Raw genomic sequence first — 18,667 nt, 5'->3', positions numbered from 1 at the left:
GCCTGGTGGAGATGTAATATCCTCAGTAGAAAGTTAAAGAGAATTTATTTTATTTATTTATTTATCTTTATCTGGTGTCTCTAAAGAACATGTATCTCATTTCAATATTAAGAGGCCTGGATTGGCACTGTCAGAAAACCTGTTCTAAAAAACTTGAAAATAATTCTTTCACTGGTAAATACTTAAGCAGCGCACAAAGAGACCGCTGTGCCTGCTCAGTTTCAGCAGACTCACGTAATAGCCTCAGTGTTTCTTGATCTACTCAATATGCAGAGCGTTTCAGACGGGTCTTTTTCTGAGAATCATGCAGGTCATGACTCTGAAGTGGAGAAACTGAGATCATCACACTATGATCTTTGCAAAAGAGGTTTTGGGCTTGAAGGCAGTCTTTGTATGAATCAAATTGACAGCTAGTGAAAACGTGTCTATTTTACATGCTGTTATTTAAATGTATTTAATTAAATTTATGAAAAAATAATAATTTAAGTTTATTTATTTCAAATGACATTCTCATTTGGGTGAAAGTTCAATTACACAATAGTAACACAATAGTTCAAGAGGACATTGGATGCCCATTTTCCACAAGGTGGTATGACTCTTAGGGTCTTCATACAATGCCAGCAACAAACTTTGGTTAAAATTCCTGAAATTGATCATGCAAAACATCCTTTTTCAAAAACAGCAGACTCAGACAGACCATAATGAACGGGCTGCACATTTTCTTTTCAGCACAGCTGGCAGACACGGCAGAAACCTAACTAAATGCAAATATACATTTGCATTTAGTTTCATCCAATGTCCCCTTTTAAAAGTGTAAGATTCAGAAATTAGCCTATGTGATTGGTGACCTAGAATTTATTTATTCTTCATTTTATGATATACCATTTTGTCAATTACTGTATATTAGATTAGATAAAAAACTATGTACTGAAACTAATAAATATACTAACAGGGTTTCATCCTCCATGGCTGGATGAAAGCATTACACTGGCCTGCTCTTTCCACACTGTCCTTTTGCATTGCTGTTGCCATGGTTTCCCTGCATCATGGGTATAGTTACAAGCAGACCTGCCATTTTTAGTCTGTGCTGATACCAAGCCTGCTGGCAACATCTCCACCGATAAGCACTTCTGCTATTGTATTACAGCTCTTATAATTGTTTCATTGAGAGTCAGAATAGAAAGCACTGGAAAGCATCTGGCACGACTGCACTAGTGGAAACAAATGGTCTCTGTGCTGTGTAGAGATAATTTCTAGGTCTGTGAGCCATGTGTTCTTCTCTTCCTGTGCGGTCGTCATAATAAAGCAGCCATAATCCCAATGATGAAATCTGTAATCCTTAACTCTGAGCTTCACTGGGTTTCCATACTATTTTAGCAAGATTAAATCATCGACTTTCTCATTGCAAGATTAGACACAAATCTTACATTTGTTTTAACAAATCATTCCTCTCAGTGGTACCATATGGAAGAAGAATCCATTTGATCTGTATAGAAAAGCAAGATGGGTGTACATGCACACTGTTGCATATGGCTAAACCATTGTGAGCATAAGCATCTACTGTAGCATTTGAATATGCATTTCAAACCAGATCGATTACTGGAGTGTTGTAAAAATGTTTATTTTAATTCTCAGATGTTTTCCATTAGGTGTTTGTCCTTATGTGCACTATTTAGATATGCTGCTAGTTATGTGACTGAAAGCATTTTAACTTAAAAGAATAGTTCACCTGAAAATGAAAATTTGCTGCAAATGTATTCTCTCGGGCCATCCAAGATCTAGATGAGTTTGTTTCTTTTGGAGAAATTTAGCATTTGCTCACCAATTGATCCTGAGCAGTGAATGGGTCGATATGCAATATCTGTGTATATTTCTCCCATGATTTAGACGAGAATTCTTTTTCACTTTAAGCAATATTATAGATATAGGACTTTACTGAAAGCAATGATTTGAAGTAAAGAATGTCTAAATGATGGATTTGTTTCTTAAAAACACGCAGCTTTTTTTGTGGATTGTTTTGATGTTTTTATAAGCTGTTTGGACTCATTCTGACTCATTCACTGCAGAGCATGCATTTGTGAGCATGTGATGTAATCCTAAGGAAACAAACTCATCTCCATCCTGGATGTCCTGAGGGTGAGTACATTTTCATTTTTGGTTGAACTATTCTTTTAAAACCCATGCAATATACATATGTTTTGCATAATTTTTTGGTCTTATTTGAACATATGCCACAATTTTGTTTTTATTTTAGTTCAAAATGCTATTTTGCAGTTGTCAGGTTCTTCAACAGTTATCATCCATGTGGTGACTGCAAACTGGAAAGGTTGGATTCAGTGTGACTCATGTAATAATTGCAGTAATTGCGATGAAGCTGCTTCCCTTACCACACATATGTTAAGGTGGACCAATGTGTGGGTTTGAATGATGAAATGCAGTTCTCGAGCGGAGACAATTGAAGCATACAGATGCACACAGCACATGATGTACAGCTCGCTGGGGTTGATGGATGTTGTTTATGAGGGAAGAAGAGACAATAACTGATGACTGAAGGATGGATGATAGTGTACATCTCTGATCTGTGTTAAATATGTGGGCTCCGATGAAACTTTGGTTTCATATTTGTCTCGTTCTATTGCGTAAGTTGCCAGGACATAAGGACTCCACTGCCACCTATAATCAAATCACTTATTAGGCATCTGCCTTGAATTGAACTATTTAGTATAGGGGAGATTGGGCTAATCACACTTTTTAGATCAGTTAATACTTTTTATGGTGGGTTTTAAAATTTTACATTTTTTGTGTAGACCAAATAATTGACTACAGTACTTAACATTTCAACAGACTAGTCCAGAGAAAAAAATTACAGTTCAATGTAAAATCTTTTTTTTTTTTTTTTTTTTTTTTTCATAGCTGGGGAATGTTGTAATACTGTCTGGGCAAAGTTGTCACCATGAAAACTGCTATTAAACATCCTATATTAACATCCTTTTTAGCAACATCCTCTCTTTTTAAGCAGAAAAACTATTAAATGATACACAAAAAGTTAACATGCAAAAACATGTAATCATGTTTTTGGCCATCAAATATTGTAATTAATAAGTTGAATAAAACTGTAATATAAAATTATTAAAACATTTTAAACACGTGACAATTTCAACCTAACGTTTATGAAAAGCATCCTTAAAATATCGCCTTTTTGTCAATGTTTTAATTCACAGTGATTATTTTTTAGTTGTTTTAAGACTCGCTTATTCAGTGAAGAAATTCACTTCTAAGCACCGTTTGTAGAAGTAATGGTTGAAAGTAGACCAAGCAGCGCATGCGCACTGATCAATGTCTATCATGAGTAAGTGGCTATTAGGAAGAAAACAAAGGCAGGCGTCTCTTATTCTACAGCGGCAGAGGTTTGACGATGGAGCATCCTTACTGCTTATGTGGATGTAAAAGGAAACAAAAGGAAACGGTAATCCTTCTCTGTCACTGACATCTTCTCTATCAGCTCGTTGTGAAAGCGCTGGATTTCTTCGTTCCGCGCGAATTTTCTACAGGAATCATTAAAAACCACAGGTCTTCAGATTCAAGTATCGAAATGGAACAGCGGCGTCCACTTCTAGTTTAAAACGTTCACGGTAAGAAAGCTCAAACTTTCTCTTGAAAAACACGACAACGTTCAACGTTCATTCAGTCCCGTAGCCCTGCATGAAACGTCAGCTCCAAGTTGTTTCATAAAAGTATCAAATGTAAGAAATTAAGATTGGGCGCTGTCCGTGGTGCTGAACTATTTTTCTATACGAGTTATATATGTGTGTGTGTGTGTGTGTGTGTGTATATATATATATATATATGTGTGTGTGTGTGTGTGTGTGTGTGTGTAACCTCTTTAACCTCTGCGAAATCAAGTCAGTGTCGACTTTTCTTTTTTCTTGAAGCACTTAGAGGAACACTCTACCTGAGAAGCCACTCTGTTGTTAGATCTCCCAGCATGGCATCTCACATGAGGCTTGTGCTGCATTTTCTATTGCTGTTCATATTTGCTGGTAAGTATTTTGACATTTTAAAAGTAGCATTAGAACAATAAAAAAAATTTGTGCAAGACACCATTTTGTTATGTACAAAGTATGGAAAGAAAATGCTAGAACAATAATAGTAATATTAATAGTGGGTAGTGTAAAATCTTGTCTTCATTTTTCAGAAATGCAATTGCATTTAAATGTGTTAAACTGACCATATGACTTTTTTGTAATTAAAAGTAATTTCTAAATTATTTGTGGTTGTGATATTTGCAGTACATGAAATTAGCATATCAGAACCTAAATAATATATAATAGATAATTTTATGAAAACCCTGTTTACTATTTTTTTTTCTCAAAATTATTTTCACTAACTCCCTCCCACAGCTTCTTAAATGTCTGTATATCCTAGTAGATAAATCAGTAAATTATACATCAGAACATTAGTACAGACAGTACATCTCACATCTGTAAAAAAGAAAAAAAAAATATATATATATATATATATATATATATATATATACAATCCCAGACAAAGATGGCATTGATTCAGCTCTAAACAGTACCATAAGTGTCAAGGACTCACACTGCTTCACTGACTGTGGCAGTCTGGTGTCATCAGAACAGATTTAAAATAGAATTTAATCTACCTTTAAGATTGCATTCTTTGACTCGTAGTGAAATATGTCACAACTGTCATCTTTATACATTGTCCGTATTTTTGGAATGGACAGCTACATTTGGCATTTCCATTGGCCCATATGACCCTTCAAACAGAAAAGGCACGTTCAGTGTTGGCAGCTTGGGCTGGAGGCTATGAGTTATGTAAGATGGCCTCAATTTCAACAATGGCAGAGAGGTTATGTTCACAGTCGAGTGAACGCTCCAGAAAAATCTTCACATGACTGAGGCCTCATCCCGGCCCGGCCCCTGCTTAATGAGGCATTCTGTGCCGCCAATACTGAACATATGTCTGCAGAAATCATTGTGCTATAAGGTATGTTTTTGTCTGAGCAGAAGTGATCTGGCTGTGAGCTCTTTCTGGAATTGGAGCTTGTAATGAATAATGATCTCTCTCTCTGTCTCTCTTTCTTATTCTCTGGTGCTCCCTTGAGAAATCTCTGCCTTAGATTTAATTGACCTCCTTAAGTATATGCAGACTGAAGCTATGCTTTTAGGAAAGTGTTAACTTTTCACGCCAAAGGGCATGACTGTATGTCCTACATGTTGATGAAAGGTGCAGAGATGGATGGATAGACTGACAGATGGAATAGACAGACAGATAGACAGATAGATAGATAGATAGATAGATAGATAGATAGATAGATAGATAGATAGATAGATAGATAGATAGATAGATAGATAGATAGATAGACAGACAGACAGATGGATAGACAGATAGCTAGATTTACACAGTGTGTGTGTGGTAATACTCTGTATTTTCTGCAGTGCAGGAGGTCAGGCTGGTGTGTGTGGAAGTAGCATCAGACACAGAGGCCATCATAGGCCGTGTTATGAAGTTAACCTGCAGCTACTGCATGAAACGAGAGGAGATCCCTGCCGAGACCAAAGTGGACTGGTTCTTCACTGGAGAAGATAAAAGAAAAGTGCTTGTGAGATCATCTCTTAGTTTTTTTTTTTACGTATTAAAAAAATAATAATAATATCTGACACAAAATAATTTCCCCTGTACAGATCTATCAGTATGATCGTGAGCCACAGGAGCCAAAGGATGTAGAAATGTACTGGAAGGGCCGTCTGACATGGAACGGCAGCAAGGACCTGCAGGACGTCTCAATTAGCATCCTAAACGTTACCCTAAAAGACTCTGGCACATACGAATGTGAGGTGTCACGCTTCTTTGAGTTCGATTCATACAAGCATTCCACCACCAAGAAAACCACAATCAATCTTAGGGTAAAAATGAAAGGTAAGTGAGAGAACACACCACTAGACTGGTGGTGGACATACAGTACTTGTCTAGATATATCCAATCTGATTACCTCATCTCTGCAGTGTGATTTGGATGGTTGTGCTGCAGGCAGTTTCCAAACATGCTGTACCCGAAAACCAGATATTATTGACCTCAGCAGTGTCCTTCCTTTAGTGTGGTTGAACTGTATCCTGATGTGTTGTGTTGTTCTAGTAATCCTGTGCTCTGTTGTGTTTTTATTGTAATTTAAGCCTACTTATTGGAAGGCAGGAAGTTGTTTTCAGGGCTTTATCTAAGCAGCCACTTACCTCTCTATCTGTTGTAATGGGTAATGTAAAGATTCTGGTTTGTATGCTATTCTCTGGATGCCTAAGATGCCTGCTGAATGCAGAGTACTTCCTCTCACTTCAATCGAATATACTTTACCTAATGTATATTTGTCTGTATTTAATCATGCAACCGCAATGCATCATCTCTATCTGCGACTGTGTCTCAGTTCACAGATAGACATTGACCGTGTTGTATTTAAGTGGTGGCTTTCGAAGATATTTTGAATATTGCAAGCAGCCTCCCAGAACCACAAACTTACAGTACAACTCTGGTTTTACATTCCATGCCATTTTAGATCTATTCACTGCAGTGCATGAGACATAAATACTATTTATAATGTGATCACAGGTCCTTTTTGACAACTGTAAGAGATTTTGTAGAATTGTACAAACGTTTTTTTTTTTCTTTCTATTAAATGTCACATGCTCTGCACTCTTGTTGATGTATACAGTCTTTCAGTCAGTCATATGACCTTTGAGTCTCATCGTCCTCCAAAGGAAAGTTAAAATGAAGTAGTTTCAGAGCATGTTTGTTTCATTGTGTGGTTTTGTGTTTGCATGCTAATGATTTGCCATAATTTGTTTTCTAAGGTTCAGACAGAAAAAAATATTAATCCATTTCGACCCAATGAACACCTAAATGAATTAACTTAAAATGATAGTTCACCCAAAAATGTAGTCATCATCAACTTATCCTCATGTCTTTCCAGACATGTCTTCCTTCTTAAGAAAACAAAAGAAGATATTTTGATGAATGTTGGTAACCAAACAGTTCTGGTTCCCATTTACTTCCATTGCATGACTACAGCTAAAGTAAAAAAGTAACTGAAAATTGTTTGGTTACCAACATTCTTATTTATTTATTTTTTTAATGTTCCAAAAAAAGAAAGTCATACAGATTCAGAAAGACAAGAGGGTGAGTAAATGATGACTAATATTTCATTCTAGGGCAAACTATCCCTTTAATGAAAATCAGCTTAAATAAAAATGATTCATATGATAAAAATGATTCATATGAATTCTTGCCAGCATTTGATTCATTCTGATTATCACAGAACTTCCATGCATACCTTGTTTTTATACATATAACAATAAAAAAGAAAAAAAAATCCTCAAAAAAGGGGTTGAATTTTTTTTACAGTATATGAAGCCACTCACTCACAAATGTACCACCTGGATGCAAAGCATGACATCTCTGAGGCGACTTATAGTTGCACTTGGTTATAGTTCCTGATGACCTGAAATAGCTTTATTAACTCTCCTAGTGCATTACATCAGTGCAGCTATATTTTGACTTGTCCACTCATGCATTCTGCACTTTTGTCCTCATTTTCACTTGAGTTACTTTCTGGATGAATTCATCACAACAACATCCTAAGTGGCACAGTATATCAGTCTTAACAGACTTCCATTGATTGCTTAATTAGTTGTATAAAATTCCATCTGATCGCATATTTTCATTTTCTCAGCGAGTGAAGACACCGCAGCGCTGTACTCAGAGATCATGATGTATGTGCTGCTGGTGTTCCTCACATTCTGGTTGCTGATGGAGATGATCTACTGCTACAGGAAGATCTCCAAATCTGAGGAGCAAATGCAGGACACTGCGTGAGTATTAAATTATCATGTGTCTCCAGTTACAGTCTTTAAGTGACTTTAAGTGACACTTACAAGTTTAAGTGGTCCAATTAAAGGAATAGTTGACCCAAAAATTTAAATTTGCTAAAAATATACTCACTCTCAGGCCATCTTCTTTTGTCCTCTCACATTAAAATCCAGTGAGATATTAGTTTTCACTTGAACATATTTCTCTCCTGATTCAAACGCGAATTGACTTTTTCACTGGAGAAATCAATATTATGGATAAAGGATGATATATTTTAGGTAGAAACAATGGTTTTAAGTTAAAACATCTTGATGTTTGTTGCTCACAAACACACAGCTTTTCCTGTCACAAGATGTTAATTGATGGGCTAATCGAAGTTTCAATCATTAGTGATGATTTTAACGCTGTATTCTGGAGACTACTGATTGTTTGGAGGCACAATAGACTACCATGACACACAAACGCAGCCATACACACATACATATGAGTAATGTGTGTGTAAGTGCTTTAAAAGCATGCATTAGTGCGACTCAGTCCCATCAGTCATGCAGAGTGTATGGAAAATAAAGTGGTGGCCCGTCAGCCTTACCTGTTGTAATCAGGCAGGGAATCCACCAAAGCTCCGCGGGATGAGTCAGTTAATATATATGTGTATGTATTGGCACGATTGTTCAATTAATTTCATTCATCATTATAAGTAGTAATAGGCTGAACTGCAAATAGGTAGCCTAATTCTAATACATGCAATGACTATCCATCATTACATTTTTATATTTATGTATACAAAATAATATTGTTTTAAACTGTAATCCTTTTGTTTAAATATTTGGCATGTTTGTGTGATGCATAACTGTGTGTAATAAGCAAAGTCAACGTGCACTGTGGACCCACCCAGAGGCGCATTTTCTACCAAGGCAATCTGTAAAAACTAAAAAATATTGCGACCAGGTTTGACCAGGTTTGAGTTGGTCTCTGGCGCAGTCTATTTTCAGCTCCTTAAAATAGCAATGCGCCAGCACTGCGCCTGAACACATCTCTTTTTTTAGACCAGCATGCCCATAGGTGCACAAACGGGCGCAAATGCATTTGCTAATTAAAAAGACGTGACACTGGACGGGAAAATGAAACGAACTGAAACTCGCAAACACACTTGCATCACATTGCGCCAGAGTCACTGAGTATTATAGAAATAAGCCAGCCAAAAAAATAAAATAAAATGTCATTGTTACTTAACATCATGATTCCATACCTCTATGGAAAAAAAAGAAAAGAAACCAAAAAACCTTGTAGGATTCATTACACAGCTTGACATTCAATGACCACTAGTGAGTATTAGGTAATACATTTGGACTTAAACTGTAGTTTTTGTTGTTGTTTTAATCATTGTTAACGGTCTATTTGTTTATTTTTGAGCCCTTGGTCACTATGAACTGCTGTTATATGACACTGAAAAAAAGAATGACACACACACACACACCACTGAAAAAAGAATGATGTGATGATAAGTAACAGACACACACACACACACACACACACACACACACACACACACACACACACACACACACACACATATATATATATACAATTTATTGTTTATTATTTTTTTCAGGTATGCTATTCCTGACTAAGTTGGTGCAGCAGTGCACCCTCAACTCTTAGTTTTTGCGTTTTTCTTTTGTACCCATGTGTCTACAGGACAGACTACTTAGCCATTCCCTCTGAAAATAAAGAAAACCCAGACCCTGCTGTAACGGAATAAAAGTCTCACACCATATAACGGTATTTTTTAATGTACCTCTCAGTTAGAAACATCAACATTTCTCCGCTCATCCCAAGTAGCTGACTAGAACCCTTCCACCATCGCTGTCTGTTTCTCTCATTTCTTGTCCACATCCTCTCTTAACATTACCGGATCTTCATTCCTATCCACTCCTCTGTTCATTGCCATATATGTCCAGTAATTACTAACATCAGCTGATCTCTCACGATAATTTAATAAGAGGTAAAGTACAGCAGCGGTAATGCTAAGGTCAGGGCTTGTTCTCTTTGTAAACTTCTTGATCAATGATTTTGCATTGTTTAAAGTCATTTGAAATATGAGAATTGTGATTGGATACATTTATTCTTAATTACCCTGCTTGTTTTTTTTATGTATTTCTTTTATTATTATTATTTTATTTCTATACAGCTTCCTGCGGTGACATCTGATATGTTTTACCAGAACTGAAGTGATTTGTAATTTGAGGAGGACTTTTTGTTGTTGGTGGGGGTTATGTAACTTCTGATGGAAAATAGTGTTGAAAGTTCTAGAAACACAACATTATTTGTGGAAGTGCAGATGTTTATTAATTACTAAAAACGCGTTCTACTACTAATTGTAATTATTATATATATATATATATATATATATATATATATATATATATATATATATATATATATATATATATATATATATAATCAAATAAGTTAACATTATTCCACATGATTAACTTTCCACATTATTCATTAACATGGAACATGACTGCAATTTTTATTCCAACATTTTATTTTTATATTGATATTTATTTTTAAATGTATTCATTTGGCATATTTCTTAATAGATTCATGTATAATTAGATATGTATAACTTAAATGCATACATGTGTGCACTGTACATATATATGTATTTGTGTTTTTTTTTTTATGAAAACCGAAACATTCAATCTCTCTCTCTCTCTCTCTCTCTCTCTCTCTCTCTCTCTCTCTCTCTCTCTCTCTCTCTCTCTATATATATATATATATGTCACGGTGGACTGGCACAAGGTGCCTGAGGTGGGTCTCGAACCCGGGTCTCCCAGTCAGGGTAAGTTAGTTCTCTACCTCTGGTCTACTGGGAAAAACAGTTTCTTAGAAGACCCATGTGCAGAAGGAAGGGCAAACTCAGAGGCTCAGGTAACCCAAAGGCAGGCAGTCTTTACTTGATCTCAGTAGTAAAATATAAACAGAATATCAGTTACAGCTTTACAGCACCAAACAGAAGGTAATCCAATAAGCAACTGGAAAATGAAACTTAACAGGTCTACAACACAGGTAGTACATACTGGGTAGGCTCAAGACTGAACACAGCACAATGAAACTGCCAAACTTAAATAGGTCAAAGAACAGGTGGAAAACATTAACTTAATGAGCAGTCTTAATTAAAGAGTTCACGGCCGTTAGTGCCACCTAGTGGCCTGGAAGGTTCTCATTAAGGTGCAGGGGGGTGCCCACCAATGGTTGGGAGAGTAATTACATGTGGTAGCAGACAGCGCTCCCTAGTGGCTTGGAGAGTAATTACAAGAGGAGTCTTACAGGAGCCCCTCTCTCAGGAACGGCTCCTGACGTTCCGTTGGCTCTGGTTGGAGTCATGGCGGTGGAACTCTCTGATCAGGTTTGGATCTAGGATGTCTTTAGCTGGCACCCAGGACCGCTCTTCTGGGCCATAACCCTCCCAGTCCACTAGGTATTGCACACTCCCACGGACTCGACGTGAATCTAGCAGTCGACGGACTGTATACACTGGCTGCCCACCCACGACTTGGGGTAATGGAGGGGGCTTCTTGGCTGTGGACAGAGGAGAACAGACAACCGGTTTCAAACGTGAAATGTGAAAAGTGGGGTGGATGCGCATAGACCTTGGTAAGAGTAGCTGGTAGGACACAGGGTTGATCTTCCTAAGGATCTTAAAAGGACCAATGAATCGGGGTGCCAGTTTCCGAGACTCTAGATGAAGTGGAAGATCTTTAGTTGACAACCACACCCTCTGACCTTGACGTAGTGATGGCCCAATTCTACGGTGCTTGTTGGCCTGTTTCTGCTGCTGTTGTGATGCTCTCAGTAAGGCTGTACGTGCTCTCCGCCAGGCCTGACGACACCGCTTGACTAGTTGAGTTGCAGCAGGTACCTGGACCTCCAGTTCCTGCTCAGAAAACAAAACTGGGGGAAACCCAAATTGACATTCGAATGGAGTCATGCCCAAGGATGAATGGTGTAGGGTGTTATGAGCAAATTCAGCCCAGATCAGACGGGAGCTCCAGGTGCTTTGATTATTGGACACCAGGCACCTGAGGGTCTTCTCAATCTCTTGGTTGACCCGTTCTGTCTGCCCATTAGACTGAGGGTGGAAACCAGAAGACAGACTGATGGATGCTCCAATTAGACGGCCAAAAGCTTTCCAAAATCGAGAAGTAAATTGTGACCCCCGATCAGAGACCATGTCTTGAGGAAACCCGTGGATCCTGAAGACGTGCTGCATCATGAGGTCTGCGGTCTGACAAGCTGTGGGGATCTTAGGCAGAGGTATCAGGTGACATGCTTTTGAGAATCTGTCTACTACCACCAAGATGACTGTGTTACCTTGTGATTTAGGAAGTCCAGTAACAAAGTCCAGGGAGATATGGGACCATGGACGTCTTGGGATGGGTAAAGGATGGAGTAGCCCTTGAGGGTGGGTCTTAGACTCTTTATTCTGGGCGCATACAGAACAGCCAGACACAAATCTTCGGACATCCACCTGCATACTGGGCCACCAAAACCGTGTCTGGATGCGCTTCAAAGTTCTTGCAACTCCAGGGTGACCCGAAAGAAGAGATGCATGTCCCCACTGCAACACATCAGAGCGTACAACATTAGGAACAAAAAGGCGGCCTGGGGGGCCATTACCTGGGTCAGGCTGTTGTCGTTGAGCCTTCTTTACTGCCACTTCTATTCCCCACTGAACCCCTGCCACCACCTTGGAGCTGGGAATGATGGGCTCAGGTCTGTCCTCCACATCTGGCATGTCGAACTGTCGCGAAAGGGCATCAGGTTTTGAGTTCTTTGAGCCAGGTCGATAAGAGAGAATGAACTCAAAGCGGTTAAAAAAGAGAGCCCATCGGGCCTGGCGTGGATTCAGCCTCTTAGCCTCCCGGATGTATGTGAGGTTCCGGTGATCGGTCCAAATGACAAATGGGTGTTTGGCCCCCTCTAGCCAGTGTCTCCATTCCTGTAGTGCCAGCTTCACCGCCAGTAACTCTCGGTTACCTATATCATAGTTCTTTTCTGCTTGGGTGAGTCGACGTGAAAAAAAGGCACAAGGATGAAGCTTATTGTCCCTCTTGGCCCGTTGAGACAAAACAGCTCCCACGCCGACATCTGATGCATCCACTTCTACTACAAAAGGCAAATCTGGATCAGGGAGGGTCAGGATGGGTGCAGAGGTGAAGCGGTGCTTGAGCAGCTCAAATGCCTGATTAGCCCCTTCAGTCCACTGAAATGGCTTTGAGGTCTTCTTGGTAAGGGCTGTAAGGGGTTCTGCAATAGAGCTGAAATTTCTTATAAACCTCCTATAAAAATTTGCAAACCCAAGGAAGCGCTGTACCTGTTTGACAGAGCAAGGCTGAGGCCAGTTCAGAACTGCTTGGGTTTTGCTAGGATCCATCTGAATGCTGCCGTTGGAGACAATGAACCCAAGGAAGGAGACAGTTGATACATGGAACTCACTTTTCTCAATCTTCACAAAGAGCTTGTTTCTTAACAGTTGAGACAAAACCTGCCGGACATGCTGGACATGATCTTGGTAACAGCGGGAGAAGATTAAGATGTCATCCAGATAAACAAATACAAATTTGTTTAGCATCTCTCGTAGAACATCATTAATGAATGCCTGGAAGATGGCTGGGGCATTGACTAGACCAAAGGGCATTACCTGATACTCATAATGGCCAGTTGGGGTGTTGAACGCCGTCTTCCACTCATCCCCGGCACGGATCCTGACCAGGTGGTAGGCGTTCCTAAGATCCAGTTTGGTGAATATTGTGGCACCTTGTAGAAGTTCAAAGGCGGAGGTCATCAATGGCAGTGGGTAACGATTCTTTACAGTGATACGATTTAAACCCCGGTAGTCAATACATGGACGGAGACTGCCATCCTTCTTTCCCACAAAGAAAAACCCAGCACCTGCTGGTGAGGTTGAAGGGCGGATGAATCCACTGTCAACAGCCTTGTTGATATATTCCTCCATAGCAGCTCTTTCTGGGGCAGACAGAGAGAATAGCCTCCCTCGAGGTGGACAGGTGCCAGGATGCAGTTCAATGGCACAATCATAAGGTCTATGGGGAGGAAGAGAGGCAGCACGTTCCTTGCTGAACACTTCACAGAGGTCTGCATACTCTTGGGGGACACGGGATAACTCGGGAGAGGTAGAGAGATCTGTGGAAGCCACTTGTCTCATTCCAGATATAGCCAGGCTCTCCTTGGATGGGAAGGTTGCCTGTGGCTCAAGAGAATGACAGAGAGACAAACCAGACACACAGCAATTAGGCCCCCACCCACTTATCTGGTTGGAAGACCAGTCAATTCTTGGATTATGCAGAGCTAGCCAAGGGTACCCAAGGATCAAAGGGAACTCGGGAGAATTAATTAAAAAAAACTGTATCTCTTCTCTATGAGAACCTACTTGAAAATGGAGCAATGTGGTGCACTGGCTTACCTGGCCAGAACCTAGGGGCCTTCCATCCAATGCGGTAACAGTTAAGGGATCATGGAGAATGATGGGCTGGATCTTTAACTGTGTTGCCAATGCGGAATCCATGAAGTTTCCGGCAGCACCAGAGTCTATGAAAGCCATGAGCTCGTGACGTTCATTGCCCCAGGAAATTGAAACATCAATCAAAAGGCCCGAAGCTGCTGGTCGGGGGTAAGTAATTACTCTCGTCCCAGGCCCCCTCGTCTTGGGCGAGAGCTGCCTTTTCCCGCCAGTTCAGGACAATTGGACCGAAAGTGACCGGACTCACCACAGTACAGGCAACACTTATCTCTCATTCGTCTCTCCCTCTCAGCCTGTGATAACCGGGTTCTTCCCAGTTGCATTGGCTCCTCAGGACACCCAATCAGTGAGGAAGGTTCCACAAAACCAGTGGGGGTGTGGATCGCGGGTAGTCGAGTCTCATGACAACGTTCACTTTGACGATCTCGAATGCGGTTGTCCAGTCTGATGGCAACATCAATTAGAGACTCCAAATCAGGGGCTGGGTCTCTGTAGGCCAGCTCATCCTTTAACTCACGTGATAGAGCACGATGGAATGCAGCTTTCAGGGCTCGTTGATCCCACTCACTTTCGGTAGCCAGGGTGCGGAACTCGATAGCAAACTCTGCAACACTGCGGGTTCCTTGTGCAAGTTGAAGAAGTCGATGATCAACCTCTGCTCCACTAACAGGGTGGTGGAAGACCTTCCTCATCTCAGCTATGAAGAGATCACTGTTGGACGTGAGAGGAGACCTCTTCTCCCAGAGAGCTGTAGCCCAATCCAGTGCTTTTCCCACAAGAAGGGTTGTCATATAAGCCACTCTGCTGCTCTCTGTAGGGAAACTGTTAGGCTGCAGTTGGAAAGCAAGGGTACACTGGGTAATGAATCCTCGACACCTCTCTGGGTTCCCATCATACCTCTCAGGGGCTGGAAGTCTAGGCTCAAGCAGGAGACCAGGTGGTGGAGCAGTACCTTGGGACAGGACTGGCAGAACTGGAGTAAGTTGAGGTATGGACTGGGTTTGTTGGTCTGTAGAGGCTTGAGATACAGATTGAAGTCTCAGACGCTGCAGAATCTCAGTCAGGATTTGTTCATGTTTATGAATGGCCGCAGCTTGACTAGAGAGCTCAGATAGTATCCGTTCCACATTGGAGGGAGGAGTCTGTTCCTCTGCTGGGTCTACTTCCATGGTTCAGTCTTGCTGTCACGGTGGACTGGCACAAGGTGCCTGAGGTGGGTCTCGAACCCGGGTCTCCCAGTCAGGGTAAGTTAGTTCTCTACCTCTGGTCTACTGGGAAAAACAGTTTCTTAGAAGACCCATGTGCAGAAGGAAGGGCAAACTCAGAGGCTCAGGTAACCCAAAGGCAGGCAGTCTTTACTTGATCTCAGTAGTAAAATATAAACAGAATATCAGTTACAGCTTTACAGCACCAAACAGAAGGTAATCCAATAAGCAACTGGAAAATGAAACTTAACAGGTCTACAACACAGGTAGTACATACTGGGTAGGCTCAAGACTGAACACAGCACAATGAAACTGCCAAACTTAAATAGGTCAAAGAACAGGTGGAAAACATTAACTTAATGAGCAGTCTTAATTAAAGAGTTCACGGCCGTTAGTGCCACCTAGTGGCCTGGAAGGTTCTCATTAAGGTGCAGGGGGGTGCCCACCAATGGTTGGGAGAGTAATTACATGTGGTAGCAGACAGCGCTCCCTAGTGGCTTGGAGAGTAATTACAAGAGGAGTCTTACAATATATATATATATATATATATATATACATACACACACACACACACACACACACACGCACACATACATATACAAATACAATATATCTAAACTAGGCAAATCTGCACATTGCTTTCTGTTTCAGGTACTGATGATTCTGAATAGCAACCGGTTTAAAATGGAGGACTGGCAGTGATCTTGTTCTGACACTCCTGGAGCTGCTCCGAGAAACCAGGAAACCTGCTAAATCAAATCCCTCTTGTCTTGATAATGTGATGTGTGGAAGAAACTCTCAGCTGGTTCATTATCTCCCACTGTCTCAATGGAGGTCAGCAGTAACAAACGTCTAATGTCAGACTGATGAGGATCTCTATGTGTCTGTCCTCGACTTTTGCCTTAGTAGAGACACAAATACAGTAGCTCGGAGCTGAAGAGTGATCATACTCCCTATACATGCACTTTTCTAATCCAAACGTCAGTCATTATTGTCAGAATACATGTCAGCCTTTCCCTCTTTGGCATATGCTGTTACTCTTTTGATAGAAATTGTTGAAGATAAGCCTAGATTCCAATTAGACTTGGTTTTTATCATCATATTTTCTATACAATGAATCATATGATAATTTATTTATTTATTTATTGCTTTTAATTTTAAAAGAAACTTTCAAGTCACTAAGCTTTGCCACTTTGTAATGAATAATCAGAGCAACGGTGGCAGGTAAACATCTGTAATGAGGAAATGTTGCGTACAGCAGCTTAATTGAACACATGTTGCCATTTGTGTTTACACTGGTCATTGCATTCAGTTCTGAATGATCTTGCAGCATTAAAGCAAGTTCTTGGGATTAATACTAGCACTAGATTGAAGTACATACATTATTCCAACAATGGTAGTTTGAACTGAGGCAACATTGCAACATGATGTTAATGTTCAGTGATGTTTAGCAGCATCTGTATACTTTAAACATTTGCAGATTGACTGTCCATAGTTGGTTGGAAGTAGTAACAATTTCTTCAGCTGTGATATAAAACTCAACTTTGTATGCATTTCCTTTTTTCACTTTTGGTGTTATGAATTTATACATACAATTTATCTATTTTTTTTTTATTTTTTTTTATTGGTGCCGGCTTGTCTCTGTTAACTTTTGCATTGTTTTATATATGTCATTGTTACCACCGCAGAAATATTCCGCTTGCTCTGCCATGTTATAATGGAGCTGCTCATCACATGTCAAAACTTGTCATGTATATTAAAACAGGTCATGCATTTCAAAAAATGTCTGACTGCTTAGTGCTCATTACAAAAGCCCCCACCACCAGAGATTTTTAACGCATGTATGTAATTATATAGTGTGCACATAGTATAGGATGTACTTTACAAGATTGCATTAGGATAATGTATTAGCCTACATGCAAATATTAATTGTCCTTAAAACAATAATCGTGTTTCCTAAAAAATTTAGATGGTATGCATGATCACATAGACTGTGAACAAATATTCTAGAGTTACATAATGAACGTAATTCTGTTAATGAACAAAGGGGCGTGTTGTATTGTCAACAACGGTCTTTGTCTCCCTCTGTAGTTCATACAGTATTACTGCAGTTGACTCAAGTAGTACGGTAGACGTTTTTCATTGGCAAGGCATACTTATTAAAATAATCAACGTTTTGGGATATTTCAAAACACATACAGTAACACCACAGACAAATCTAGACTTTCTTCAAGTAGGAGCTGCCATCATGATAGTTCAAGATGCAACACATTGTTTTTTGTTACACGAAAAATTCAATTTTAGTTACAGTTTTTATTTTATTTTTTAGTTATTTTAGTAGGCTACATTAAGTTAAAATAAATAAGAAATGTTTAATAAGTTAGTCTTAAGTATATATATAATTTTAGTTAACATTTAATTTAAAGTAATACATTTCTTTATATGGTTTCAGTTATAACTATAACCCTGTGTCGACATACTCATGGCATTTTATGACTCCCAGAAAAGAAAAAAAAACATCCAATAGACTCATTCCACACATACAAAGACCAAGTCCTGTCATATGTTTTGGCCTCAGGGCTGACATTTGTAAAGTGGTCCCTGGAAGCAACATCTGAAAACAAAGGTGCTACGGGTGTCTCTTACCTCGCTCAGTGTTGTAGCCTACATTTGATCCTGCCTGTGTCAACATCCTTAGATGTGTGCTTCTGGGGCTCCTTATGACAATATGTGCAGGAGAGTTGTGCTTCTCAGTATGCTCTACTTAAATTAAAAAGGACTGTTTGTTTTGTCTGGTAATTGCCTCTCAAAGTTGAGAGATTAGGGACAGAAGAAAGGCAAATAGAGTCCTGCTGATAAAAGTGCTCTCAGAGAATTCCTTAAAAAGCATGAATCCCTACTGAACTTATTTTAAGACACGGTACAGTGCAATGTATTTTCAACTCGGAGATCTGTAAGATTGAATAATGGCAGAGAATAAGAAAGAGGCAGAAATCTATTTCTTAGAAATTGAGAAAATCTATCACGACCG

The 18,667-nt window shown here is 39.6% G+C and overlaps 1 protein-coding gene across 3 annotated transcripts; it reads left to right on the top strand.

Moving 5' to 3' along the window:
* The first annotated feature begins 3,312 nt into the window (after positions 1-3,312).
* On the top strand, positions 3,313-17,437 carry LOC113058430 (sodium channel subunit beta-3-like). Of its 3 annotated transcripts, none has more exons than XM_026226328.1 (7): positions 3,315-3,632; positions 3,933-4,040; positions 5,463-5,626; positions 5,709-5,943; positions 7,745-7,883; positions 9,580-9,663; positions 10,690-11,132. In XM_026226328.1, the coding sequence occupies exons 2-6, from the start codon at positions 3,986-3,988 to the stop codon at positions 9,641-9,643; spliced, it is 657 nt and encodes a 218-aa protein (XP_026082113.1). In that variant the 5' UTR covers positions 3,315-3,632; positions 3,933-3,985; the 3' UTR covers positions 9,644-9,663; positions 10,690-11,132. The 3 variants fall into 3 exon arrangements, with proteins under 3 accessions (XP_026082114.1, XP_026082113.1, XP_026082112.1); XM_026226327.1 differs by lacking the exon at positions 10,690-11,132 and adding an exon at positions 16,288-17,437 and having other exon boundaries at positions 3,316-3,632; XM_026226329.1 differs by lacking the exons at positions 9,580-9,663; positions 10,690-11,132 and adding an exon at positions 16,288-17,437 and having other exon boundaries at positions 3,313-3,632.
* The last annotated feature ends 1,230 nt before the right edge of the window (positions 17,438-18,667 follow it).

The sequence above is a fragment of the Carassius auratus genome, chromosome 40 (assembly GCF_003368295.1).
Source record: "Carassius auratus strain Wakin chromosome 40, ASM336829v1, whole genome shotgun sequence".
NCBI lineage: Eukaryota > Metazoa > Chordata > Actinopteri > Cypriniformes > Cyprinidae > Carassius > Carassius auratus.
Note: the sequence above shows the minus strand (reverse complement) of the source record. Positions and strands in the feature narration are given on the sequence as shown.